Below are 27,066 nucleotides of genomic sequence, written 5' to 3'. Positions count from 1 at the left end.
CATCCTCCAATCTAAAGTGCTATCAGTGGGGATCGACCAGATCGTTACAGCCATAACAGTGAATCGTAGACCAGATTTAATCAGCCAGCAAACCTCTTTAAGATCATGTGTGCCTTAACCGCGTACTATGTGCGATCAAGATCAAAGTAAAAGCAACCGATGAAACATAACCCGTCGCTTAAAGTAAGAATCATCGTATTGTAACAAAGCAAACGATGAACTCAAAGGATATGAGGCTGATCTAAATCGATCTTGACCGGGCAGGTTGATGTTGCTGTAAACTAATAACAATAAGGACATCAGTAAGATCGGTAACTTAATGAATCTACTCGAAAGACGCCACCATTAAGTAGAGTCGATAACTTGATCTTAATCTAATTCGAGCAGTGGAGGTCGATCGATCGATGCAGCCATACTTGAACTAGACAAGAGTCAATAACTAGCTTATATTAGAGTTCGCAATGGAGGTCGACCGGATCGATGCAGCCATATAAACAGAAGTATAAGCCATGACGGTACTTACAGACAAGCCGGAGGTCGACCGGATCGATGCAGCCCTGCTTGCTGAAGAACTCGCCGAGATCTACTATACTTCTACTCCTAAGGGTTAGACGGAGCCGAAAAAGTAAGTAACTTGTATTTGATTGATTGGATATCCTTTACAATAGCCGGGGTCTAATATTTACTCAAGTACGACTCATTACAATCTTTGGTATATAAGAAAACATTCCTAACTTAAGATAATTTGGACTCTAATCTTTTCTTTTTTAGAGTCCGATATGTATTTCCCGACGTCAACCGTAACTCATTGTCATTATCTGCTGGCGTCATTTGAAGAGAGCCGATTCCAGTGTCACGTCCGAATCAACTGATATCGATCCTCATGCAATCAATTCATTGATTGAGAAAGCTTTGAGTTCACGTATTTTTCTTCCCAAATTTTGGTGTAAACAGTGGGATCTAGAGCTTAGCAAGTTAATAATGCACTTAATACAGGAGCGTTCAGACAGTCACGGGCTCTTGGCTGATCCCGCCAAATTCCCGTGTCGTTTATTCTCGAGATGATATTTTATCAAACAAAGTTAAAGTATCTTCTCTTAAAAAATAAACAGGAATCTTGGCGTACATACAAGTCTTATCCATTTGTTGGAGAACCAGCGATGAACGATATTTTGAAGAAGAAAGCCACGCAACCCCGAGAAACTAGATGGCGTTTAAAAGAAAAAATCTAGAAGGCGGTTCAGACTTCAGACGGAGATTGAAGTAGAGGCAGGCAATGGAGGAGAACGGCGGCGCTGGCACGACGAAGTGGAGTATCTCCAGACCGTCAGAGGGAACGCCGCTGGAGGTCGCGGGAACCATGAGTATCCGCGCAGTGCTCGACCGTGTCTTCTCCTCGGTAGACGGCTCGGGCCCGCGGCCAGTGCTGACGCTCGGCAGCGGTGACCCCACAGCCTCGCCCTGCTTCAGGCCTCCGCCCGAGGCCGAGGACGCCATAGTGGAGGCGCTCCGATCTGGGAAGCACAACGGTTACTCACCGACGGTCGGCGTCCTCCCGGCGCGCCGGTGAGATCCCCTGCCCCTCATCTGTGCAGTATGCGATGCGATGCGAGTGTCTCAAAATCATGGTACTTCACGACGCCATACTTGTGTTGTGTCTGCGACAGAGTCAACTGCATACTAGTATATGCTTTTTGTACTTTTGAAGCAGCCACGTAGCCAAACTGTTTTTGTACTTTTGTTCCAAATCATAGTACACATACATGTCTACTTTTGTTGCAAATCATGGTACTTCTGGTAAGAGTGCCTACGCAGTATAGATTTCTGATTGAACAAAGCCAGACACCTTCGTGCAATGGCCAAAACAGAAGGCTGCGTTCAGAGTTCCCGGGTTCTCTTGAGGTTGCTGTTTTTGAGGAAAGATGCAGATTTTTTTTTTTTGAACGCAATGGTGCCTTTCTATAAGCGGAAAAGAGAATATATGTACAGGAACACGACTTAAACACCGAACCCTCCTCCCACCACACACACAAGGGAAACTACCCCCGTAAATTAAGTGCCCTTCTATATTGCACTAAGCAATCTTTTTTTTTTAATGAAAGCGGAGGGGAAAGAGTACTACTGCCCACCTACTATATGCTCTGGAACAGCAAAGCACTTGCTGTTCAACCATGATAGGAGGTTTTACATATTTAACAGATTCAAGAGATAATGGAAACAAAGGTGTTACACCAATATGTGACTACATATCTATCACCACTTGGAAAGCGAAATTGCCACAGGCAGCAGCTTCTCTAAGCAATATTTTTCCCCAGGGAAAGATGCAGAGTTTCTCATGAAATGCTTTCTTGCAATTGCTATCCACATAGCATTGGAATATATATACTGCTGCATTTGAAATCTATTGTATGAACACTTGAGTGTGCAACTTTTTTATATTAAGTGTGGCCTGATTCCTCTGTTTATCATGAAGCCAGATTTTTTTCCATTATATGTAAAAAAAAAAAAAGTCTTTTGTGTATTAATCTGCATCTTTTAAGCTTTGCTGCCTGTAACATTCAGTTCCTCGTACCTCTGTTCTACAATTTGTCATGGCCTTTTACTTCCCTTAAAGGTTCCGTTCTTCAACTTGCATTCCTGACCATATCTCATGTTCCTTTCTTGAATGGGCAGTGCTATTGCAGAGTACCTATCTCGGGATCTTTCCTATCAGCTTTCACCAGACAATATTTACCTCACTGCTGGATGCTGCCAAGCTATTGAGGTCATCATCTCTGTCCTTGCTCAGCCTGGCTCCAATGTCTTGCTTCCCAAACCTGGGTTTCCATTGTACGAGTCACGGACCATGTTCAGTAATCTTGAGGCCCGACATTTTAACCTTATTCCTGATCGTGGCTGGGAGGCTGACCTTGAGTCTCTGGAAGCTCTTGCTGATGAGAATACTGTTGCGATGGTCATTATAAATCCTAGTAACCCTTGTGGGAGTGTATACTCATATGATCATTTGGCCAAAGTAAGTTTATATATTTCTGAGACAAATATTTCCTAGGATCTGTTCCCTGTTTGTTATATTACTCAAATTTCCAATGATGAAAATGAACAGATTGCGGAGACTGCAAGGAAACTTGGAATAATAATCATAGCTGACGAGGTATATGACCATTTGGTTTTTGGCAATAAGCCTTTTATACCAATGGGTGTCTTTGCGGATATAGTTCCAGTGATCACCTTGGGATCTATATCTAAAAGATGGCTTGTGCCTGGTTGGCGACTTGGTTGGATAGCCACGTGCGACCCGAATTGTGTGTTAAAGGAAGCTCAGGTAAACATTTGATCTGTGTTCTTGTGAATTCCTTTGGGCTGTCAATTAAAAAGCAGCCACCTGTACTTCACTCCTGCTCGAGATGTGAGTTGCACTTTTGAGCACGGGTAAATGGTAGATCCATTCTAAAATAACATGCGAGCCCATCCTTTATAGAAAGAACAATTTGATAACTTATAACATCTAGCCAGTTGTCCTGAAAGTTTTCTGATTCAATTTCTACTAGCATATGCTTGACAGATTCAGTGTCTCTTTCTGGTTACGTTGATAAAGTTTTCCAAATAAAGAATAGTTGGGTGTAAGGTGTTTTCACAGGTGTTGATAAAACTAAGAAGCCAAGGGGATGTCTCTCCCGATGGTTCAGTTTTTTAGATAAAACTATGAAGCACTACTGTATCATGAGTTCATGACAGGGATTTGCTGAAGCAGTGCAGTACTGCTGTTGGTGACCTTTTTGAATCCTGGGAATTTATCGATAGTGTCATAGTGATGTAATAAGATGTCCAGTCTCCACATATTCTGGAACTTCGATATTCAAATGGTTTCCTTTTTATTGACAAGCCACTAAAATATATGATAAAACCAAAGTGATGTTTATGTCCTTAGTTACTTGATCAGCCAATATAATTTGATCCACTAGGTGACGCGATAAATTTAAAGGGATGAAGCAAACAAGAAACTCTGTGAGGTTCACTGGTGGAATGAAACTTTTGGAAGGCAGAAATAAGCTTTCTGAAATATCATTTATCAAAAGTGTCATATGAGTAATGGAAATTAGAAAATGTAAATATTAGTCTGACATATTGAATTGGTGAAGAAATTCTTGATACTGTTCAATTGGTCTCAAAATATGAAACACTGTTCTGGATAGAATCATGACAACTATCAAAGCTGTGAAACCATACAAAACTATGATGTTAATGTTGCCACCTAGAAGTCTGCGTTTCTGGACCAAATAATCACATGTTCTTTATATTTGTATGTTATTTTTCCTATTCATTAAATGTTAATTCAACCATGGGAACCTAGAGAATTGGCTATGGTCAATTATGTAGCTGTGAAAAATATGAATTTCAATAATACTGAAATATACTGGATATTTTATTAGCCATTTCATTCGTACTAAATCTTTTTAATGAAGACTGTATTTTTTGAGGCTCCTATATTTTAGTTGGCTGGTTATTCATTTTGTACCATTACATTGTGTTACAGGTTGACAAATTGATTGAAAACTATATCAATATCACAAATGATCCTGCAACATTTATCCAGGTATATTTCTCTACATTTTTGTTGAACAATATTTTTAGAAGAGCTTGTGTTTCAACTGATGTCAAACTTATGGCTAATTATGTCTTACAGGGCGCAGTCCCTCAAATAATAGCCAACACAAAGGAAGATTACTTCAACAAAATACTTAATCTTTTGAGGAACTCTGCAGATTTATGTTATAATAAAATAAAGGAGACTAGGGGCATCACATGCCCTCACAAGCCAGAGGGATCAATGTTTGTTATGGTAAACAGATTCAGACATTCAGTAACAGAAATGCTTAATGCTCCTTGTATCAATCATAATAGCTTATGATCCTTGTTTTACAGGTAAAATTGGATCTCTCTTGGTTGGATGGCATCCAGGACGATTTGGACTTCTGCTGCAGGTTGGCAAAAGAGGACTCTGTAATAGTGTTACCAGGTATATTGGAATTTGGACTTCCATACGTGTGCTAATTTTAGTTGCTTCATGTTTCTGTTCTAGTTAATACAACTGTTCTGGTATCGTCTGCCTAAAGTCCCGCGATGAGGTACATGAGTAAATTTGCAGGAAGTGCACTAGGAATGAAGGACTGGATTCGTATCAATTTCGCTACGGATGTACCTACTCTTGAGAATGCCCTCGAACGGATCAAGTCCTTCTGCCAGAGGCATGCTAAACTACAAGCATAAACACAGAGATGGTCAAGCTATTACATAATTACATTGGTGTGCTGAATCACTCTTGTCCCAGCTATTGCACCGGTCTGGTGAATGCATCACCAGAATGTTGTTAACAAACGATGGTCTTGCAAATAATGTGACGAAATTAATTGATTTGCCTTACTTTTACGTTGGTGTACTATTCCTGTTTGGCTTAGATAAATCTTGCAGGGAGTACGTCATGTGCAGAAAATACTGCAGTTTGCCAAAAGTTTCTCGGTTACTCCAACGGCTATATTTCGCACGAGCGCCACTGGCAGGTGGGCCCCAACTCGCTTTCAGATCTCCGATCTCCAAAACAAGGGGAAGTCGGCCCCCCCGAGGACCCGATGTCCCGATCCGAAACAACCCAAACAGCTACAAGACTAACCCAAAGAACCGAGCGAGGCAAATCGCCGAACAAATGGAAGCCATGGCCGCGGAACCGTCCTCCACGGCGTGTCGGCGTCGACTGCCGCCGTACCATCCCACTGCCAAGCTCCAGCTGATGAGGTAGCAACGCCGCCGCCAAAACCGAAGCCGAAGCAATCAACCGCGGGAACATTTTTGTGGAATAATGAGTTTGTGAATTGTGTTTTGCTTAATTTGTATTCTGTTTGTAAGCTTGGCTCAACATTTGGCAGAGGATATGCAGCCAAGGAACTGTGTTGGGCCTGTTCCTGGCCAGAAGCAGCACCTTATGGGACATGTTATTGAATTTGCATTTATGACAGAAATTAAGTTCCTCTGTTTTTAACTCATACTCCGTATATGGCAATATATTTGACCAAAATGAACCAGGGTAATTGATTCATGCTTTTATGTTTGTCTATCTTTTTTTTTTTTTGCTAGTTATTATGACTAACGTGAGACATGAAAATAGTTCTTGCTTTAGAGATTTTTTTCCTGTTCAAAACATGAGATATTCGCTTTGATGCAGGCACAGTCGAAGCATGAGGTGATTATGAAAATTATGTGAATCTGGAATTTATTGCTTGTAGTCTGCAGACACAGTCTTTTATTTATGTACTAGTGAACTTGTGCGGTGTGCCTAGAGTTGAGCTCACTTGAGTTGCATCCATGTATCCTATTATGACGTTTCGTGTGGAACACTGTCTATAGTGATAATTCGGGCGGGCAGGAGTCATCATTTGGTTTTTGTTGAACAATATTTTTATTTGCTTCGATTTGGTTGGTTTTTGTTGAATGCTACCTGTTGAATTGTATAATCCGCAAGTAATGAAATTCGGACGGGCAACCGTTGTGGAAAAAAGGAAAAAAGATTTGGTGTTTTCATATTTTTTATATAGTAGATCCTTTTTAAAAAAAAAAACTCTGGCATGACAATAACCTAGGGCATGTTTGGTACGCGGCCTGAAGCCAGCCAGGCTCGGGCTAGCCACAACCTGTCTGAACTGGTGCAAGGCGTCGTGTTTGGTTGCCTGTACCAAACGGACCTGGCCCAATAGAGATTGTGTTTTGTATGAGGCATGGATGGATATGGTCACCCTCGTACCTGGAATAGGTGGCGTTACCTCCCTTCTCACCCTTGTTGGCATTCCATCGAACGGTTGGTAGGCGGCGGCGAGGAACACGAGTACGTCGATGGCAAGCATCCAGAGCGGGACGTGGAAGAAGCTTGGCTCCACCACGGCCATGGCTGCCACCTAGCTCGAGGCCATCGCGCGCGGACGCCGTACACGGGGCGCTCCGCGGTGACCCAGCCGTCTCGGGCGACGACAGTCTCCCCGGCTGCGGCGCGCGCCACGTCGATGGCGACGCGTGCACGGACACCACCAGCTCGGCGGGGCGAGCCGAGAGCCTCCGCACAGCCTCGGCGTCGAGGCTGAGCACGACGGGGTCGGCGTACGCCGCCGCTGCGCCAGGGCCCGAGGCGGCGGACGCGCACACGAGCGGCAGCAGCGCGGTGCGGGAGAGCAAGGAGGAGGGGTGGTCCTAGACGAGGCGCTCCAACGTCGGTGGCCAGCACAGGTGGTTGTCGCGGCGGGGGCGCAGGTTCGGGAGGAGGCTGCGGCGGCGCCCTGAGCTTGGGCTCGACCTCGAGTCCGTCCCGGGCAGCGACGAGCTCGCGAGGTGATGCTCCTGCTAGGCTGAGGCTCGGCGGTGGAGGGCGAGGAGCAGGGCGGCGGGGTGGTCTCGGTCCGCCGGGACGCAGGAGAGGTGCGAGACGGAGACGCCGCAAGCGGAGCAGAGCGCGGTGGGCCCGGGCGCGGCGGGGGAGGAGAGGAGGTGGAGGCAGGCGGAGCAAAAGTCAGACGGGCTGTAGAGGAGGAAGTCGGAGGCGCGGCGACACCAACGGAGGAAGGGAGCGGTCATTGGGGCGGGCATTTTGGAATTCGACCATTATGGGAATCGGGCTTCGCCAAAATGTCATCCCGCAACGGGGCTTCGCCGGATCGCCATTATGAAATATGGCCACCATGCCAAAATGCCATCGGAGAGCTTTGTGACTCTTTTCTTCCTCTTCTGCCCCTTTCCTTTTTGTTCCACACACAGCGGGCACGGTTCATCTGCCCCATGAGCACCAGGTAGTTGAGCAGGACGTTCACGAAGTACCTGGCTGCGCTCTCCTCATTGTCGTAGTCGATGCCCTGGAAGAACTCGCGCACGAACGAGAGCACAGGCTGCTTCCGCCGCTCCGGACCAGTGAACAGCCCACACATGCAGTCATGCGCCTTGTGCTTGCTGGCACTCAGGATGTCCATGATTGCACGCTCGCTGCTCTTGTCCTGGCACCGCACCAAGTGAGCAAGGATGGATGTGTACAGAATCAAGCCCACCTTCGCTGCCCCAGCGACATATGCCTCAAGCAACGGCCGCGCTGAGTCATACAGCCCCGTCTTCATGCAAGACTCGAACAACTGTCTTATGATGAAGTTGTTGGTCCTTATGCCAGCCGAACCCATGAACCGTAGCCACCGGAGTGCAAGGTCAGTCGACCCATCCTTGATGTAGATCATCAGCAGGTCATTTGCGGTCACCTCTATTGGGAAACCTGATGCCTACATCTCCAGCAGCACCTTTGCAGCCAAATCCAGCAGACTCTTATTCGCCAACATCGTGAGCAACGCCGTAAACGTGCTAAGCCCTGGCCTTGTCCCTGCATTCACCATGGAGTGATACAACCGCATTGCTGCATCCACCTTCCCTGCCGAGGCATGCATTTCCACTAGACAGGCATATGTGGCCGGCGTAGGGAAGAAACCAGACTTCTCCATGTCACTAAACAACTTGGCAGCCATGTCCAACCTTCCAGACCGTGCATTGGCCTCGACCACCATAGTGTACAAGCCAAAGCTTGGTCGGAGCCCTTCCCTCCTCATCTCCTCCCAAAGCTCCATCCCAGCATCCAGCTTCCCAGATCTCACCAGCGCCTCCACCATGGCGGTGCTCACTGCTATGCTCACCCGATGCCCGACCGCCACCATCTCTCTGTACATCCCCATGGCCGTGCATTGGCCTCGACCACCATAGTGTACATTCCCTCCCTTTGCTTCGTTTCATCGAACATCTTGCGGGCAGCGTCAATCCTCCCGGCCCGCGCCAGTGCAGGCACCGCGAGCTCGTACGTGCCCTCGTCGAGGGCGCAGCCCGAGGTCGCCATTTGGTCGAGCACCTCGAAGGCCTTGAAGGCGAGGCCCCTGGTGAGCAACAGAGAGAGGAGGGCGTTGTATGCGGGCGTCTCGAGGCCCCCGAAGCTGGCATCGCGGAGGCGCTTGAAGCAGTAGAAGGCCGGCTCGAGGAGGCCGTGGGCGGCGAGGGCGGAGACGACGGCGTTGAGAGTCTTGGGGAAGGCGGCGAGGTCGGGGAGCCCGAGGGTGTCGTCGAAGAGCGCGAGGAGTTCGGAGGAGTGAGTGGCCGGCGGGAGAGGCGCGGCGAGGAGCGAGGAGAGGTCGTCGGAGGGGACGAACCACGGCTGGAGGTGCGCCCATGCGACTAGGGAGATGAGCGGGACGGGGTCGGAGGCCAGGAGCGAGGAGGCTGCGAGGAGGAGCAACGCTGGGTCGGGCACGGAGGGCAGCGCAGAGAGCGCGGCGGAGAGGGGCACGCCCGAGCGGTGGCGGAGCGCCAGTGCCGCGAGGGGCTTCCGGTGAAAGGGACAGGGGCAAAAGAGGAAGAAAAGGGTTCCAAACTTATCGGATGGCATTGTAGCGAGTGGGCCGTGTTTCATAATGGCAAGCTGACGAAGCCCCGTCGTGGGATGGCAAATCACCGAATCCCACTTTGCATGATGGTCGAATTCCAAAAAGCTCCATCGGGGCGGTGGGTGAGAAACACCGAGCCGGGAGGTGAAGTTTGCGTTTCCTGGGAGCCAGGAGAGAGCGTTTTTTTTTCCATCGAGCTGGGCTCGGTGATGGGCCAAGTAAATCAAACACAAGCTGTTGCAGCCCACGGGCGCAGGCCACCCCTCTGGCCCTATACCAAACACGCTCCTAGTTCAGTGGCCACAGCCATCTGAAACCCTAACATAGTACATCCTAAGCATCTTATGTGTTTGTGACTATTTTTTAGGGTTAATTAGAACCGTGTCATTATAAGATCCTATTTGGATCTAAGGAGCTAAAGATTAGCCTTCCCTTTTTAACCACCTTTTAGCCCTTGAGGATCCAAAGAGGAGGGCTAAAAGGAGGGGCTAATCTTTAGCCATTCATTAGCCCATTAGCCCTTGTAAGGTAGGCTAAAGGTGGCTAAAAGTGCTAATAGGTGACTTTAAGGCCTTGTTTGGCTGATGGTTTCTGCGGCTGATAAGCCGGCTGAAGTTGATTTATTGTGAAAGAAAAACATTGTTCCATGACTAATAAGTTCAAGCGAACACGGTGTACTCTATCTCTCTCCTCTCTCTTTCACAATTTTAGTCATCTTTTGGTCATGTATGCAAACAACTCAAGGGGTTAAACTTTAGCCCCTTCATTTTAAGGGCTAATCTTTAGTCCTAGGCTAAACTTTAGCCAAGGATCTAAATAGGGCCTAAATTTGATGTTTTTAAGAAACATCACTATTTCTCGTCTTATAGTGACTAGTATATTGCCCATGCTAACGCTACGGTGGCATCTAAAAAAGTCATAAAACTAAAATATAAATCAACTGATGACGTAATCAGCGTATAAATATACAACTATTCATCATCGTCGTCCTCCAACAGTGAAGGAACTTAGCTCTAGATTCACTCTCCTATTATTTTATCAAGGACCGCCATCTGCTTTACAATGCCATCTGGGGTCTTCTTTAATTTTTGATGGACAAAGAAGCCGATGGCTATGGAAACTTGTGATTTGCCCATGCTAACAGTAAATTACGAATTACAGAGCAAACACGGAACTTTGAAACTTTCAGGATAACAGATAGAGTGCAAAAATAAATTTCACCTTCCTCACCCTCCTACAGTTCTTCCTCTTTGTTGTCTCCTTCCAAAAAAATTGAATAGTAGAACCAAAGCAATTGGGGAAGTGAAATCCTCAACTTTTTGTTACATTGCTTAGTTTGTGTAGCTAAGTAATTTGCGCTCTCTAATTCGGTATTAGTTGCCTTGTTATTGAGCATTGCTAGTGAGCTTAGGTGGCTTTGTGTTTTTGCTTATTAGATTGTATAGGAGCTCCCCTGTTGCTTAAAGTACTAGTGGCATAGGTTTGTGTGACCTTGCTCCTAGAATTGTTTAGGTAAGCTCTAGCTAGCCAACACCTTTGTTGCCTATTTAGGACCCTTGTAAGGTGCTTGAGAACTTAGATAGACGGTTGTAGTCTTTGCTAGACTGATAGTTTTAATTCTGTATTTGTTTCGGTTAGTCAGCGCGATTAGATTTTTAGAAAGGACTATTTGCCCCCCTCTAGTCCACCATCTCGACCCTACAAGTGGTATCAGAGCTTGGTCTCTTATTTTTTGTCTTCACCGACCCAAGAGGATGGCGTCTAGTGGTCTAGATGATTGTAAGACACATATTTTTTATGGCACAAACTTTGCACATTGGAAAAATCACATGCTTGATCATTTTCGTGCAAAGGGACCTAAGTTTTGGTGGATTGTCACTAGTGGTCTCACTCATGTCTTTGACCATAGAAATCTCACCAAAGCTCAAAGAGTTCTCTTTGAACTTGATGCACATGCTTGTTGTTATCTAATGGATGCTTTGAGCTTTGATTTGAAGAAAAGGATAAACTACGTGGGAACCACTCGCGGGATATGTGAATCAATCAAGCACACCTTCAGTGATTCCTCCACATGGGATGATGGCAAGTTCAAGAAGGAGCCTAAGGAGGTGATGCATGAGTGTGTCGATCATGACCACAATTTGGTGATTGTGGAAGATTGCTCCACCTTATGGTCAAGTGATGAAGATGATGATGTATCTACCATAAGTTCACTTGACAAGGTTGATGGTGATGTCCCAAGTGATGTAAATGATGATTCTACCTCGAGCACAATTGGTGATCTTGATGATAATGGTTCATGCTCAGGCCATGATTATGATGCTACTACAAGCCTATCTACTACACCACATTGCTTCATGTCACAAGGTGACACCAAGGTATCTAATATAAATGTGGTGGATCATGTTGATTCATATGATGAGCTTGTTAGTAGACTTGCTAGCATGACCATGTCTTTAGAAAATAAGAAAGCTAAAACATTGAAATTAGAAAAATGAAAACTCATTTCTAAACAGTTCATGTGAAGATCATAAGCACTTACTTAATATTCTTAAATCTTCACATGTTGAGCTAAAATTGACTCATGAGAAGCTACTCGTGTCTCATGAAGAATTATTAGAACAACATGCTTCTTTCATTAAAGTATTTTCAAAGAAACTTAAAAGGAATGAGAGTTCATCACATGAGTCAAGTGATCAAACGCAACATGTGACTAACTCTTGTGATGTAGGGAAGAAGCATGTATCCACCTCTTGTGATGATTTATTAGATATGTCTTGTTCTTCACAATTAAATGCTTGTTCTACTTCTATGTCTTGTGAGACTAACCTTTTGAAGGAGAACAATGAGCTTAAGAATGAAGTGAAGAAATTGAGGAACAAGTTAGAGAGGTGCTACAACACAAAAATTACCTTCGAGCATATGTTGAACAACAAAAGAAGCTATGGTGATATGAGTGGCATTGGATTCAACAAGAGCATGACCAAGGGGGAAAGAAAAAGAGAAAGAAAGATGAAGAAGCAAGAACAAAAGAGGCTATCTCATTTCATGTGCTTCAAGTGCATGAAGACATCTTGCAAATGGGTGCCTAAATGAAGAAAAGCTCAAGTTGAAGAAAGAAGAAGAGAGGATAAAGCATGTCAAATGCTTTAAGTGCCACACATGAGATCATCTGTGTGCCCAACCAAGCAATTAGTGAAGCAACAAGAAGAGCCTCAACCAAAGCCACAAGTTGAGCAAGAAAAGACACCCCAAGAGCAAATCAAGATTAACTATGAAGATGGTGGCGACTTGATGATGAAGAAGTAGACAAGAAGGGGTGGAAGAGCAAGGCATCCAATGCTTAATCAAGATGCCAAGATGATGAGCATGAATCAAGTTGAGAAGAGAGATTTGGCTCACATCAAGTGCTTTAAGTGTGAAGATATGGGACATTTTTGCCTCGAAGTGTCCTACCAAGCTTGAGAAGATGACTCAAGCAACTCACAAGAGGCAAGGCAATGAAGCATAACATGAGCAAGGAACAAAAGGCCTAATCAAAGAGGAAGTGCTACTCATGCCGGGAAAGGGAACACATGGCACATTCATATCCCCTAGGTAACTCTTCTAATCCTATTTCAATTGATGATAATATTATATTTAGAAAGGATGGCAGTAGTACCTCATTGGTTGCAATTGCAAAACATCCCGCTATTCATACTAAGGCTATGCCTAAGTATGTTGCACCTAACTTAAGAGGACCCAAATAAGTTTGGGTACCATCAAAAAGTGGATGATTGTTTGTAGGTACCATGTGCATTGGAGGCTTGGTTCAAGTGGTATTTATTGTGTTGATCATGTGATTGAGCCAAGTATTGACAAGTGATGATTATCATCCTAATGCCATGACAAGATAGTGAAGTCCAAGAGCTATCAACATACAAGTGTAACATTCATATTGTGGATGATTTATTGATATATTTGATGGCTTGCAAAGATATGAGTTGAAGCTTGCTAATTGGATGATCATAAGCCAACCAAGGTATATCTCTTGTTGATTATTTCATTTCGATGCATATGAGTTGATTGAATTGTATAAATGTTCAATGTTGCTTGCTATGAGATGTTTAAATAGATAAATAGCTTAGTAATCAAGTTTAGATTGATTTATATTGGATAAATTCATGAGATGACTTTTAGCAAGTGGATTGAATGGATATATGTCTTGTGAAAATATTCAAACAAGTTGATTTCAAGATTGATTCACATTTGGTGAAGTATAGCTCAAGTGATTGAAATATGTTCTTCATTGAAATTCTGAGTGAGCTGTGATCAAGTCTGAGTTTGAGTGATCAAATATATTTGGATTGGCTTAAAATTTGGTATGCATACTCTAAACTTATGGTATAAGTTTCTGTATGAATTTCATAAGAATTGGATAAGAGATGCTTCGGTTTTGGAGTGGATCTTTTCAGCTATAGTGCAACAGTTTTCAGCATGGAGTAGTGGTAAAAGATTTGATTTCTGGCAGTTCATATGAGGTCAAATGTAACACCCCGGTGTTACGATTTCGCTTAACACCTTGACTAAGCCTAAGAAAAATTATCGAGACGATTTTTTGGATTTTAAGAATTTAAAAATCCAGCTTTTCGCGTCCACAGTAAAAATCAGAAAGTATAGTTTAAAGCGTTGTTTGTGGCAAATTGTTTTGAGTAAAATAATCATATAACGCTTTAATATTTTGTTTCATTTCCTGTACGAATATGAACTACCGTGTCCGATGTTTTTAGCTGAGCAGCAGTCGCACCGAGTATTTAGGCTGCAGCATGTCCTTTGTTCTTTTCCCGCTGTTTCTCACGGCCTGTTTTTTTTTTCAATGACTCCTGTTGTCTCTTTGTCTGTCTTGCGGTCTTGTCTTGCGTCCCTTGCTACTCGACGTGTCCACCTCGCCCTGTCACGGCGTCGTCGTGTTGCCAGCCACTGTTGCGTTTGACCACACGCAGGCGCACCCCGTGGCGCTGTTCTGCTAGGCGACATGTCGACCACACGGTACCACGTGCGTCCTACCCCATGCCCTGCTCGCCTTGTCCCGTCGCTCTTAAGGGCCGCTGAAGCACGCCCGAGCCCTGGAGTATCGCCGCTGCGGCCGCGCAGTCCGTCGTTTCCCTTTTCCATTCGTGTGTGTGCGCATGGCTCTGCCTCGCTTTCTCTTCTCTGTGCACAGCGGTGCCCCTCCTTCTCCCTTCCCCGCTCTTCCACTTGCTCAAGGCCGAAGTTTCCTCCCTCCTCGGTTCCAGCCGCGTCCCGATCCCGTGCTGGACCCACGGTTCCCCCGGTGTCCATGCCGTAGCGCTCGACCGTCACCACCCATCCGAGCAATCGGCCAAGGTCACGCATCGCTGGCTGATTCGTCGTGCCTCCTCCGTCGGCGCGGTGTCACATGGAGCGGGCCACCGTGCGCCACCTCCGGTGCAGCGAGGCCGCTGCCGTTGCCGCCTCGAGCTCCCGCCACCGCAGTCGTAGTGCCTCGCCGACGTCCGCTCCCCTACCCGCGTGACCGCGCGTGAGTGTCGCTGCACCAGGTCGCCCCATTGACATCCGCATGTGGCTCCGCATCGTCCTCGCCACGCCGTCCTGGAGCGCCGTCCCACGCCGAGCCCTATGCGCCCATGCCGAACGTGGTCGTGTCCTCGCTGCCCATGCCCGAGCCGCGAAGCACCTCCCCGCTCCTTGGCTGCCCGCGCTCAGCCATGCCGCAGCGTCCCGCCATGGCTACCCGCCGGTGCCTGCTCTCTCCCGTGCGCGGGGGTTCCTTGCCACGCGCCGAGCCACCGCGGTACCTACTGCCCCGCCAGGACCCGCGCCGTCACGACCACAGCGTCTCCATGTCCGGTCGGAGCTCTTCAGCTCCTCCGCTCCGAGCGCCTCCGCTCCTGGAAAAGATGAAGCATGGTGAGTAGGGGTATAAATCCTAGAAGATTTTTGTACGGGGGTTCTCGGTGCAAAATACTAGACTCATTTAAATAGTACATTAGTACCGCGGAGTGATTTAGAGAAAGTTCGGGGGTTTTTATGCAATTTGCCATCGCGCTGGGCTCAACCGCGCATAGGCTGACCGTTTCCGGTCATTGGGCCGTTGGCAGCGCGCCTTGCCTAGGCCTGGTGCCGCGTGCCCCGTTGGGCCGGCCTGCTCGGCGCCCGACTGGGCCGTGCGGTGCTCTGGGCCGCGTGTCCGGGTGAGCTGGCCGCTCTTGGCTGTTGGGCCGCTGCCGCTCAGCCGCGCGCTGGGCCGGCCTGCTCCGCGCCCGCCTAGGCCGCCAGTCCGGCAAGTTGGGTTGCCGCCGGCCCCTTTTCAATTTATAAATGTTTTTCTAATATAAGTTTCTAGATAACTTGTAAAATCAATATAAAATTAGGTAGTTGTCCAAAAATTGTGAAACCAGTTTTGTTAACTTCCTAAAATCATGATCTACATGTTAGTATAGTTCGTTCACATCGTGTGATAATATTCTTGGAAGGTATATAATTAATTTAAGGTACTTAATATTGTAAAATATAAACTTGTAGGAATCTCCACGATAAACCGGTAATATTGTTGGATCTGAAAATTGTACAGAAGGCTCCTAGCAATCATAGGTACTCACTGTAATTTTTGTAGCTCAATAATAATTAGTTTGCTAGATAGATAATGATGCTCTAATTCGAATAATGATTAAATCGATAGACTTGAATAAGCAACAACTTGGGTTTATGTTACAGAAATAATTGTTGGGAAATAGCGTCTTATCCGACAACGTGTATATGTAGCCAAGTACGGTCGTCGTTTGAACTATCTTGTTAGCTTGTGAGGCGTAATCGGATTTCTAAGCGTTTCGGCTGTCATTGGTCATTTACATCTTTGCATTTGCATCAATGCATATCATATAGGTACGATGATGGATCAACGGATCAATTAAAGGATGATTGGGAATCCGAAGATGGTGTATTGGTATTCTCTCCAGGAGATGATGCGAGGGGTTTTCTATTCGGATGATCTGAGGATGCAGATACTAACTTTTAAATATATCTTACCCAGGCAAGCCCTGGTGCATAACCCCTATTTTTAAATGATCACTGGATATATTTATATGATATGCATTTACGTTTCAGGCATTTTATGGAAACTACCTGCATAAGTATATCTACCCATGAGTCCTACTAGTTCAGGTCGAGTAGTTGCTATGCTCAGGATGTCGGTAGCGTGAGTAACCTGTCGTTACTCGTAAATAGGTGATTAAACTATGATATCATGATGAAATAATGGAAAGGAAAATGGTGACCGGGCAGGGATGTGGATTTGGTACTGGTGGGTGTGAGGGGTTGTGTCCTGCGGTCAACAGGGCATAGCCCGGTTACACTTTTTCCCTGTCTGTGTCGATTAAGGACCGGTCGTTGCATATGACTCTAGGCAAGTCACAGATTATTGTCTCGAGCACATACTTGGGTATGGGCACAGGGAAGGCTTGCCGCTCTCTTGTCGCGGATCCGGCTCTTTCCGGACCGACTGATGGGAAGAGGAGGTGGTGGAGGTCCTTGCACCGCACTGAGTCCGGGACTCAGGGGCAGGGGCTCAGAGTCCAAGTTTGGACGGGGACCTGGACACCCGAGACAGGAGAGTGGTGGGTTAGTCCTACTTGTGCCTAGGGTACAAGCGGGGCGTGTGTCTTCGGGGCACCTAGCTGGGGGCATTGATTCGCGAATTGCCGGGCTATCCGGTATGGCTTGTCTACGGTTTAGCATCGTAGTAAGAACTGAAAGATGGAAGATGGACAAAGGAAATCTGATTGCTTACCACCTGCTTGAAAGTAGCACAGGTGCTTACATAGAATGGTTAGTTAATGAACCAATGCGGCTATTAATAAAAATCGAACATAAGGACGCACGCTTAGTAATGCTTCCTGCAAATGCAATAAACCTACAAGCCAGATAGCCTTGCATATCCTTGGAGTCTTTTCTTTTCCCTGTCGGGTAAGTCTTGCTGAGTACAATTGAGTACTCAGGGTTTTATTCCCCCTGTTGCAGGCAATAGGTGGAGGCTTGAGCTGACCTTTGTGTGTGGATTCCTCCTGGTGGGCTCAGAGAGGATTTTCTTTACGCTGCGATCGTAGTTGTTATTTATAATCCCCACCAAATACTTTTATAAACGAAAGTTTCATAATCTGTTGCCGTAGTCTATATATCAACACTTCATCACGTCATTAATAGATGTTTATTTCCATTGTAACTCTATTCACATGTTTCTATTTTGCTGTTCAATTAAATTGTTTATAACTCTGATAACATGATTTCATTCCGCTGTTATATTAATAAATATTATACTCTGATGTTGTATTAAAAGTGATGTAAGAAATGGTTACGAATAATATAAGCTTTATTCTCTCATTTGTGATCCTGATGGCAAAAATGTGGATTTTTGGGTTCTCCCTTGGGGTGTGTCTGACGGAACCGAGTAATTTAGTGTTCTCCCTTGAGTGCTTAGTGTCTAATATAAGACAAGCACTCCTATGAGGCATTAAATTAGGCGGTTCTGCCACATCAAATAAAACCCAAATTTTTACAGCTGCTAGATGACTTAGTGAACCACATCTCCACCAAATTTCATGGCATTTGTTTCTGTACATTGTGAGATATGCATTTTTTTTGAAGGGTACAGAATCTGCCAGAAAAGTGATAAACATTGGATAGATCTAGGGTCACTTTGATTGAAAGGTCCTCAAGTTTGGAACATGTTTATAAGTGATTAAGGCACCTAAGTTTGGTTTTGTATTGGTCTAGAAGCATGACAAGGAAAGAGTAAAAGGCCATTTGATTGTGGAATATAATTGGCACACAATTGATACTCAATTGAAGATCAAGACCAAGCTCAAGATGAAGATAAAGTTAAAGTTATAGTGCCAATTGGAGATCATTTGGTAGAAAGGAAAGGACTTAAATAATTAGAAAGAAAACGACTTAAAGAAGAATTCATGGTTACTCATCAAATTAAGTCTTTCACTTGGATCAATTAATCAAGATATTTCAAGTGAGTGTCAAGAATGGTTCTTTGGAGAGAGGTCACTTCTCCCTAGTGTAGTGGCTTGCCGCCTATGTGTAGATAAACCAAGTGTGGTACTTGGGAGGCTAATATGGAAGTGGTGATCCAAGAAACATTTGTTATGCTTAGTTGAAGCAATCAAAAGGTTGGTCAAGAAAAGCAAGCAACACCCAAAAAGAGAGCTAGTCATGACAATTCAAGTGGTATTCACACTCATAGTTCTCTCATGCAAGCATTGAATAAAAGAGGAAAGAAGCCAACCATAACTCAAGATAGTGCACTTGATCATTAGTGGTTCTTAAATCATATGGGTGAAGAATGGACTCTATCTATGATGATCGGTCTTCACCAAAGTATAAATTGGACTTCACATTGCTATTACGGAGGGTAATTGGAATCAAATGACTATCCTCTACTCTAAGATAGCAAAGGTATCATTGTAATATGCATGATCATTTTATCCCTTACTAGTATACGGTTAGTACATATAGTACATGCTTATTAGGATCATGCATCACAAATGGAAAATTTTAAGATTCATAGCCTACCACTATTGCTTGTATGATTAATTAATCTAGTGGTAGTGTATGAGTTTGTTCATGAGCTAGTGAACCCAAGTACTTGATTTAATTTGGATTGCTAACAAGTGACAAGTACAACATTGGTAAGATAACCCTTGCAAGAGGTGTAAAGAAGCTTGTCATTGCTTCAAACCGAACTTGGAAGCTTAGGCAAATCATTTTAGTTTAAGTCAACTTAGAAGCTCATGATAGCAACAAGAGTACGAGCACAAGACAACAATGCAAATGGATATCTAGTTTTTCAAGTGGTATCTAGACTCAATTGATTTCTCAAGTGGTATTCACAAGTGATGTCTAGATCAACTAACATGTGATATCCTACAAGTGGTACTCATGAAGGTAGCAAGTGTTCAAGAAATAGTTTTTATTGACAAATCCAACAAGTGATTCCATGCTAGTAAATTCTTCCAAGTGGTATCACATTTCTACACGTGGTATCAATCATATAAGACCATGGTTCCACAAGTGATCCTCAACTTTAAGTGATCATCAAGTGAAAAAAGTTCCCTCACACTACAAGACTCAAGCTTATCAAGTGGATGACCCATGCTATGACATAGGGGGAGGTGTCCCACCAATTGGTATCAAGGTCAAAGATCCTATGTGTGGTATCCCAAGAGCTATCAAAATGGTGTCATTCCAACATATGTAGTGGTGTCCATAAAAAATGCAAGATTCAAGTGTCAACCATCTACCCCAATGCAACCCTTTGTATCAAGATATGCACACCTTTTATGGAAATTGATGACAAAGGGAGAGAGATTGATACAAAGATATTACAAATGGGGGATTTGGACATGGACAATGAACAAAGAGGGAGCAACATTGAGGAATTGAGAAGGATCAAAATTCTTGGACAAGAGAAGCATACAAGTAGGGGGAGCAAGCTCATGAACTTTGATTGTTTGCATTTGATATGTGCATATTCATGTGCTTGCTTGCATTGCATAAGTTTTTAAATTTGATATGAATGCTTCTGTGGTGTATGCTAGTTGTAGAACTTGAATGATGATTTGATAACTAGCATGCATAGGACGGTAGCTAGACTTGTTTTTCTACATATGGTACTAGAACCTTGCTTATAATGTTGATCTCATGGGGTTTCTAGTATTTTTTGTTGTCTAGCTACACATGGTGCCAAGAATGATGTTAAAAGTGCAACTCTGATTGGTATCACACTACAAAGGTCCATCTCTTATACCTTAGCATCATTTGGTAGACATTACTCTCTCACAACTCAAATGCATGTATATGTGCAAGCTTCAAACCAAACTCTTAGCACATATATAGGGGGAGCAAATGCTATCAATTTGGGTTTGTGGTACTTGTCTAAAATCATTTACACATGGTAAAAATTTTTGGGCAAGCAACATGAATCCATTTGAGCTTAAATTCCATATCTTTATAGAGTTGTCATCAATTACCAAAAAGGGGGAGATTGAAAGGTCCTTGTTTGGTTTTGGTAATTGAGTGACAACCTAGGTGGACTAATTGTGTTTAATGTGAGATACATAGGTGATTAGTCCACAGGTACATCATGTGTGAGCAACCTTTGCCATGGAGGTGAAATGGCTTGGAGATGTTGCAAAGCTCACACATGTGATGAGGAGGTCATTGCATATGAGACATGACATAAAGTCATGTGATCAAGGTGGAGTAGATCAAGATAAGACTTGGCTCGATGGACCGGTTGCAAATGTGAAGGGCAAGTTGAGTGATGACTTGGCACCGATGAACTAAAGCAATGGTGAAGAGCAAGTGAAGTCAAGATCGATAAACCAATACGGTCACGTGATGATATGAAGTGGATCATATCATTTGGTGATTGGTTGGTGCATATGTTGCATCAATAATGGAGGAGATGGAATGGAATGCGCAAGGCAAAGGTATAACCTTGGGCATTTCATTTCACTGGTCATAGGCGTGTATAGAAGTTGATGACTGGGTTTAGGATTGATGGTCGTACTATCAAGAGGGGCAAACTTGTTTGCATATCGGTCATCTAGTGCCACTTGAGCGATCTAACTTTGCGATGTTGCTAGGATCGAGTGGCGTGGTGAATTGAGTGACTAATCCTTTGAAAAATATTTGTGAAAATGCTAACACACTTGCACTTGGTGGTGTTGGCATATTTGCAAAGGAAAAGTTGTTGGAGTTGAACTGGATCAACTTGGAGAAGAGAGAAAGGTTTTTCGGTGTACTCCGAACTATAGGATAGCTCTTGATTTGAAATTCTGCATTGATCCATTATGCTTTGGATCAAATATGCAGGTGGGCTATGTAGCCCTCTAAATAAGCTTTCTAAAATGTCCAAGATCATCGAAATCGGAGTTCGGAGCTAAGAGTTATGGTCGTTTTAGCGGTGAACAGTCACCGACCAGACGCTGGACCGGACGCGAGTCCGATCAGGACCTGTGAGTCTGGTCACAGAGTCCGGTCAGTGTTCCTGAGATTTAGGGGCTGCGATCGGACGCTGGCACTAGGGCGCAACCAGACGCACATGTGCCACTGTTTTGGGCCTCGAAACACTAAGGAAAAGTGACAGGACACTGCGGCGAGTCCAGTCAGTGTTGACCGGACGCGTCCGGTCGATGAAAAACCTCTCTGGAACCTCTCTGTTCGTGACCGGACGTTGAGTGATGGCGATTCCGGTCGATCGACCTGACGCGGAGTTCGTTTGCGCACGTTGGGAGCCATTGGTGTCCAACGGTAACATTCAAATGGCTAGTACACATGGCGTGCGCAGCATGACCGGACTCTAGGGTGAGTCCGGTCAGCGAGTCCGGTCAGTGCGCAAAAATCAGGATGAAAGAGGGTAACGACTATTTTAGCCCTTGGGATAATAAAAGGAGTGTGTGGCCGACCTTGGTACATGTTTAGCACCCTTGGGACTTAGTGTCCATGCTTGGAGAGTGCTAGGAGAGCCTCTAACTCACTTGTGCGCATAGTGGTTGCATCCGATTACGAGTGAGTGTGATTCTAGTACGATTGCATCGTGAGGTTGCATCAAGTGACACTAGGTGATCGAGTTGCAAGCCGGTGATGCTTGTTACTCTTGGAGGTTGCCACCTCCTAGACGGCTTGGTGGTGGTCTTTGTCGAAGCACGCAAAGAAGATTGTGTGGTGCTTCGGAGAAGTGATTATGAGGGGGATTGTGCTCATCCCACGGGAGCCACGAAGAGCAACTCTAGTAGAGCGAGACGCAAAGGACGTCAAGTGGTTCGACCAAGTCAAGTTCTAAAGCTTGTGGTAAGCACTCCACATGGTAGAGTGTGACTTGCGGGTCACCACTAGCGTGTCTCAATGGGAACTAGCGTGTTGGCAAGCACGTGAACCTCAGGATAAAAATTATCGTGTCATCTTTGTCTTTTCATTGGTTTGCATCCTCATTACACAAGTTTGTATTTACTTTCATTTATATTGTACTTGTGTAGTTGCTCTTGTAATTAGTTAGCTTATGTAGCTTGCTAGTTACCTTCTTGCTTGTGTAGCATAGAAGTAGCTCCCTTACGTGACTAATTTGGTTTTAGTAACCTTGTTAGTTACATTGCTTAGTTTGTGTAGCTAAGTAATTTGCGCTCTCTAATTTGGCATTAGTTACCTTGTTATTGAGCATTGCTAGTGAGGTTAGGTGGCTTTGTGCTTCTGCTTACTAGATTGTATAGGAGCTCCCCCGTTGCTTGAAGTACTAGTGGCATAGGTTTGTGTGACCTTACTCCTTAAATTGTTTAGGTGAGCTCTATCTAGCCCGGCACCTTAGTTGCCTATTTAGGACCTTTGTAAGGTGCTTGAGAACTTAGATAGAGGGGTGTAGTCTTGGTTAGATCGATAGTTTTAATTTCACATTTGTTTCGGTTAGCCGACGCGATTGGATTTTTAGAAAGGAATATTCACTCCTCTAGTCCGTCATCTCGACCCTACATATACATATATAAAATTTGATATATTGACATGTTATGCATTTTGATATATTGACTTTAGTGGTATGAATTTTGATATATAAGGTTTATTGATGCGAATTTTGATATATATAGACTTATAAAAAAATAACTTCAGTGACATACATATATGAATTTTGATATATTAACTTCAGTGTTTATGCATTTTGGTATATGATAAATATTGACTACAGTTATTTGAATTTTGATATTTGTAGACTTATGAAAAGAAAATTGGCTTAAGTGATATGCATTTTCGTGTATGAAAAATATTGTCTCCAGTGATATAATTTTTGATATATTGACTTTAGTGAGAAGAGATGGCTGGACGTCATGTCCCTTCGTCGGAAGTCATAGGTTTCAGCGGCTATGTAAAGTGGATAGGATTCGATCCAGTGTTGCCGAATGTACTATTTAATCATCCAAGCAAGCAACTCTATATGTTTACAATAAATTAATGTGTCAAATACGCTTGTACAAATATATTTTCTGATATGTATAAATATGTGATTCTTAAATGTACCGTAGGTAATTGACCCAAACATTTGGCTTAAAGAGGCACTCTCAAATTTTGAGGTTCAGGCAGTGGATGTTCAGATCTTTTATGTAGATAATGATCCATTAATCCAATGTCGAATTGGGTTTTCCATCGCCGCTAGGAGGGGGTAGAGGTGTTGTACAAATCTCAGAGATGGAAATAAAGGCACCCCAGCCGACTGTTGCACAAAGATATGTTGTCATTGCATGTGTAACTAAGCTTGCGAATATTGGGTACACCCTGCCTACACTATCATCCGTGCCGATACAAGCTATAAATGCGGACATGCGTCATGTTGTTCAGGTCTTATGTGCAAGCATTGCTCGGAGCAACCGAAATGATGTGGTAAAGTCAAAATCGAACTCATACCTTATATCTGGAATTGTTGTTATATGTTGCAAAGCTTGGTTCTGATAATTTTTATTTCTGCCAACACTTACAGGTTGAGGACTATGACTTAACATACGTAGGGTGCAGTTTTAAAGGCATTCTAAACCAGACAATGTATGGATTGGGTTATGATTGAAAATATGCTCATGAATGGCCAACACTGACTACGGAAGGATTTCAGGCAAAGCTGCTTGCAACTAAGAGGGGAGACCAACGACTTCTCGAGCACGGTTAAACGTCGTTAGTAGACACTGTGCTCATAGTTGTGAAGCAAGGGAGAGTGCACTGGTTAATGCGTCGGTCTTCATCAATGATATTTTTGGATACCACGTCAGTGACCTACACTTCACCGAATTGAAAATACGAGAAAGTCAACTTCATTTGGTAGTATCGGTGACATACTATGTCTGCATGAACTTTAATTTGGAGACTAACTGGACATGCTTGGTTTAAATTTGTTATAGTTTGAATGAAATTTGATCGTGGAATGGATGACCATCGCAATATTAATATACGACATCTTACAACGTTCGATGCAAGGAAACTGTAAAAGAAAACCGTACAGAATGTTCAATGCACCGGCGGCAGCGTGATGGGCTCACGTACAATATTCAACGCTCAAGGCCGGCCGTGCCGGTGCGGGGGCACTCTTCTCTTTTCTCTTTTCTTCTGGTTTGCTTGCGTCAGCCGCCGCCACGCCGGGCGCTGGCCATTCTCTTCCTCCGCGTCGCGTCCTGCGCTCCCCTTGTTCAATCGCGTCGCACGCAGGTCCGTGGACGGTGGACCGTAGTATTCCAACAGTGCCAGCCAGCTCGTTATGCGTTTCTAATTGGTGGGGCCTCACTCCGCACGCGTGCAGACAGGTGCAGCCGTAGTTTTAAGGCGATTTCGTTCTATTTAAAATTTTAAAAATCCGTTAAATTGCTGATGAACTTTTAAAAGTTGCGTTTGATTCTAAGATGGGAGGGATGGAATAGATCCATTCTAGTTTTCTGGGATGGGACGATTCTTGGACGTCCCTGCTCAGTGTTTGGTTACAAGAACGAGGACGAATTCAATACATCCCTATTGTGATTTGTTGTAAAGAAGGCATCAATCTTGAGCTTTTTTTGGTTGTGTTTTCTGCTGTGTGATCAACCGCGCGCCCTTGCGGAAATGGTTTGTGTTGTGTGGTGATCAGCAGAAATTAAATGGAGGCTCCTCAAAAGTATTAACAAAAAAAAATGGCACCATAACTAATAATTGGTTTTTATATTATTTCATTCTGGGATTAACTCTGATCGAGTTCCCTGCGTGTGCTCCTTGCTGTGAATGGAACGGATTTCTGGAGGCCATGCACACGATGCGAATGGACTGCACGGAGCTACAGATGGTTAGATGGTTAACTAGGCAGCACGGCACCCAGCCCATACCAATACGAGGCACGGCCCGATGACACTTAAGGTCGTTTGGATCCCTTTATCGTGGAGGAATTAAAATCTATATAATAGATTAGGTTATTTAGCTTAGAATTTGATATTCCATTCATTTCCTAAGCTCATAAATGAGCCTATCTCAAATTTATAGGGTGAGAAATAGAAATGGATTCTACAGATCATTATGTTATAATTCTATTCTCCAACTTATAGCACACTCTTCAACTCACTTCCCTACAATAGAAATGCAACGTATAAGTATGTCCCTTGAATGCCTAACAATAAATATACAAATATATTCTATATATACAACTGTATTAGCTTAATTAATCTATGTCTAAATTATAATTATTAGAATAAATTCAATTCCAAGGACCCAAACGGCCCCTAAGAGAATGCTGCCACGCTTTGGAGACTTGGTGCTGAAAATCTTGCACAAGTTCGGCCGGTGAAACAAAAGTGGTATACTTGATTGAATCATTTATTTAGTTTTATGTCGAAATGCATTTTGTTACGCCTTTTTGTGAACTATGGTCTACTCCATCTGTCCTAAAATATAGCGCATTCTAATCATTTTCAAAAAAAAATTAAGGGAGATTAAAAGGCGATTCTAGTCCTCACGATTAAAGGGTGTACTCTTAGTTTCCTCATACAAAAATATGGCAGGTATTGAATGACGTATTTTTATTTAGTATAAACATTATTTTTTTATTCTCCAAATTTCTTATACTTCAGAATAAATTTCAAATACTAGAATGTACTATATTATAGGAAGGTGGGAGTAAATGCTACTCTCTTTATCCAATGCAGTTTTTATTTCACAAGGAGTCAAATAATTTCTAGGTTGATCATATCAATATGTACGATACCAATATACCAAATAACAATATGTATGATACCAAATAAAATTCATTATATCAATCCGTAGTAAACATTTTTGAAGACATAAATATCGATACTATTTTATGTATGGTTATACTTTTTTTAAGACATAAATGTCAGGTTTAGCAGCGGTTCTCTTTACCTTAGTAATGTAAAGATCCGCACATGACAATGCAAACCGTTTCTCTTTTGATTTTGGGTAGACACCCTAGGCAATTCACAAAATGTTATGATTTGTGGTGTCGTTGCTACGCTCTATCCAATTCCGTGTGACTTGTCGGTACAAGCGCTCAAACTCGGCCTTGCTTCAAGAATTTCTAATTCCATATAACAATGTTATTTGAAAAATGAAAAAAATGTTAAGAAGACAAGGAATTTTTTTACAATGACACAAAAATTAAAATCCTTAAATAAAGACTTCAAAAACATAGTACCACTTGTCGGAGACCGTCTCCATGCATATATTTAAGGGTATAATGAAATACTCCATCTTATTTATCGAGAAGGCAAATTTCTTTAAATTTTACTATATTTATAGAAAATATTATCAATTTGAACATGTATATAGAAAGTATCATAAATACTATAATTTTGTAATATATTTGGCTAAACTGAAAAATTAATTACTCCTCGAAAAACGAGATGTACAATTATTTTTGGTACAAAAGGAGTACTGTTTTACTAAATAAAACTGTAGATGTATTTTAAAATTTCTCAGAGTGATTTTCAAATGTGATTTGATTGTACACACATAAGAAATCAATCTTTAATAAGTTAAGAAAATATCATGTATTTTTAAATTTCTCAGAGTGATTTTCAAAATTGAT

At 43.5% G+C, this 27,066-nt stretch overlaps 1 protein-coding gene and 1 pseudogene across 2 annotated transcripts; one reads left to right on the top strand and one right to left on the bottom strand.

Annotated features, from left to right (window-relative positions):
- Positions 1 to 1,144: 1,144 nt before the first annotated feature.
- Positions 1,145 to 5,425, top strand: LOC136486179 (nicotianamine aminotransferase 1-like). Of its 2 annotated transcripts, none has more exons than XM_066483028.1 (7): positions 1,145 to 1,566; positions 2,674 to 3,013; positions 3,104 to 3,322; positions 4,535 to 4,594; positions 4,685 to 4,840; positions 4,924 to 5,017; positions 5,147 to 5,425. In XM_066483028.1, the coding sequence occupies exons 1-7, from the start codon at positions 1,277 to 1,279 to the stop codon at positions 5,266 to 5,268; spliced, it is 1,281 nt and encodes a 426-aa protein (XP_066339125.1). In that variant the 5' UTR covers positions 1,145 to 1,276; the 3' UTR covers positions 5,269 to 5,425. The 2 variants fall into 2 exon arrangements, with proteins under 2 accessions (XP_066339125.1, XP_066339126.1); XM_066483029.1 differs by having other exon boundaries at positions 4,924 to 4,982; positions 5,081 to 5,167.
- A 1,126-nt stretch (positions 5,426 to 6,551) lies between these two features.
- Positions 6,552 to 9,445, bottom strand: LOC136487961 (pentatricopeptide repeat-containing protein At1g79490, mitochondrial-like; annotated as a pseudogene).
- Between the last annotated feature and the right edge of the window lie 17,621 nt (positions 9,446 to 27,066).

This window comes from Miscanthus floridulus, chromosome 10 (assembly GCF_019320115.1).
Source record: "Miscanthus floridulus cultivar M001 chromosome 10, ASM1932011v1, whole genome shotgun sequence".
In the NCBI taxonomy this organism is placed as follows: domain Eukaryota; kingdom Viridiplantae; phylum Streptophyta; class Magnoliopsida; order Poales; family Poaceae; genus Miscanthus; species Miscanthus floridulus.
The sequence above is the reverse complement of the archived record's forward strand: the minus strand, read 5'-3'. Positions and strand labels throughout refer to the sequence as shown.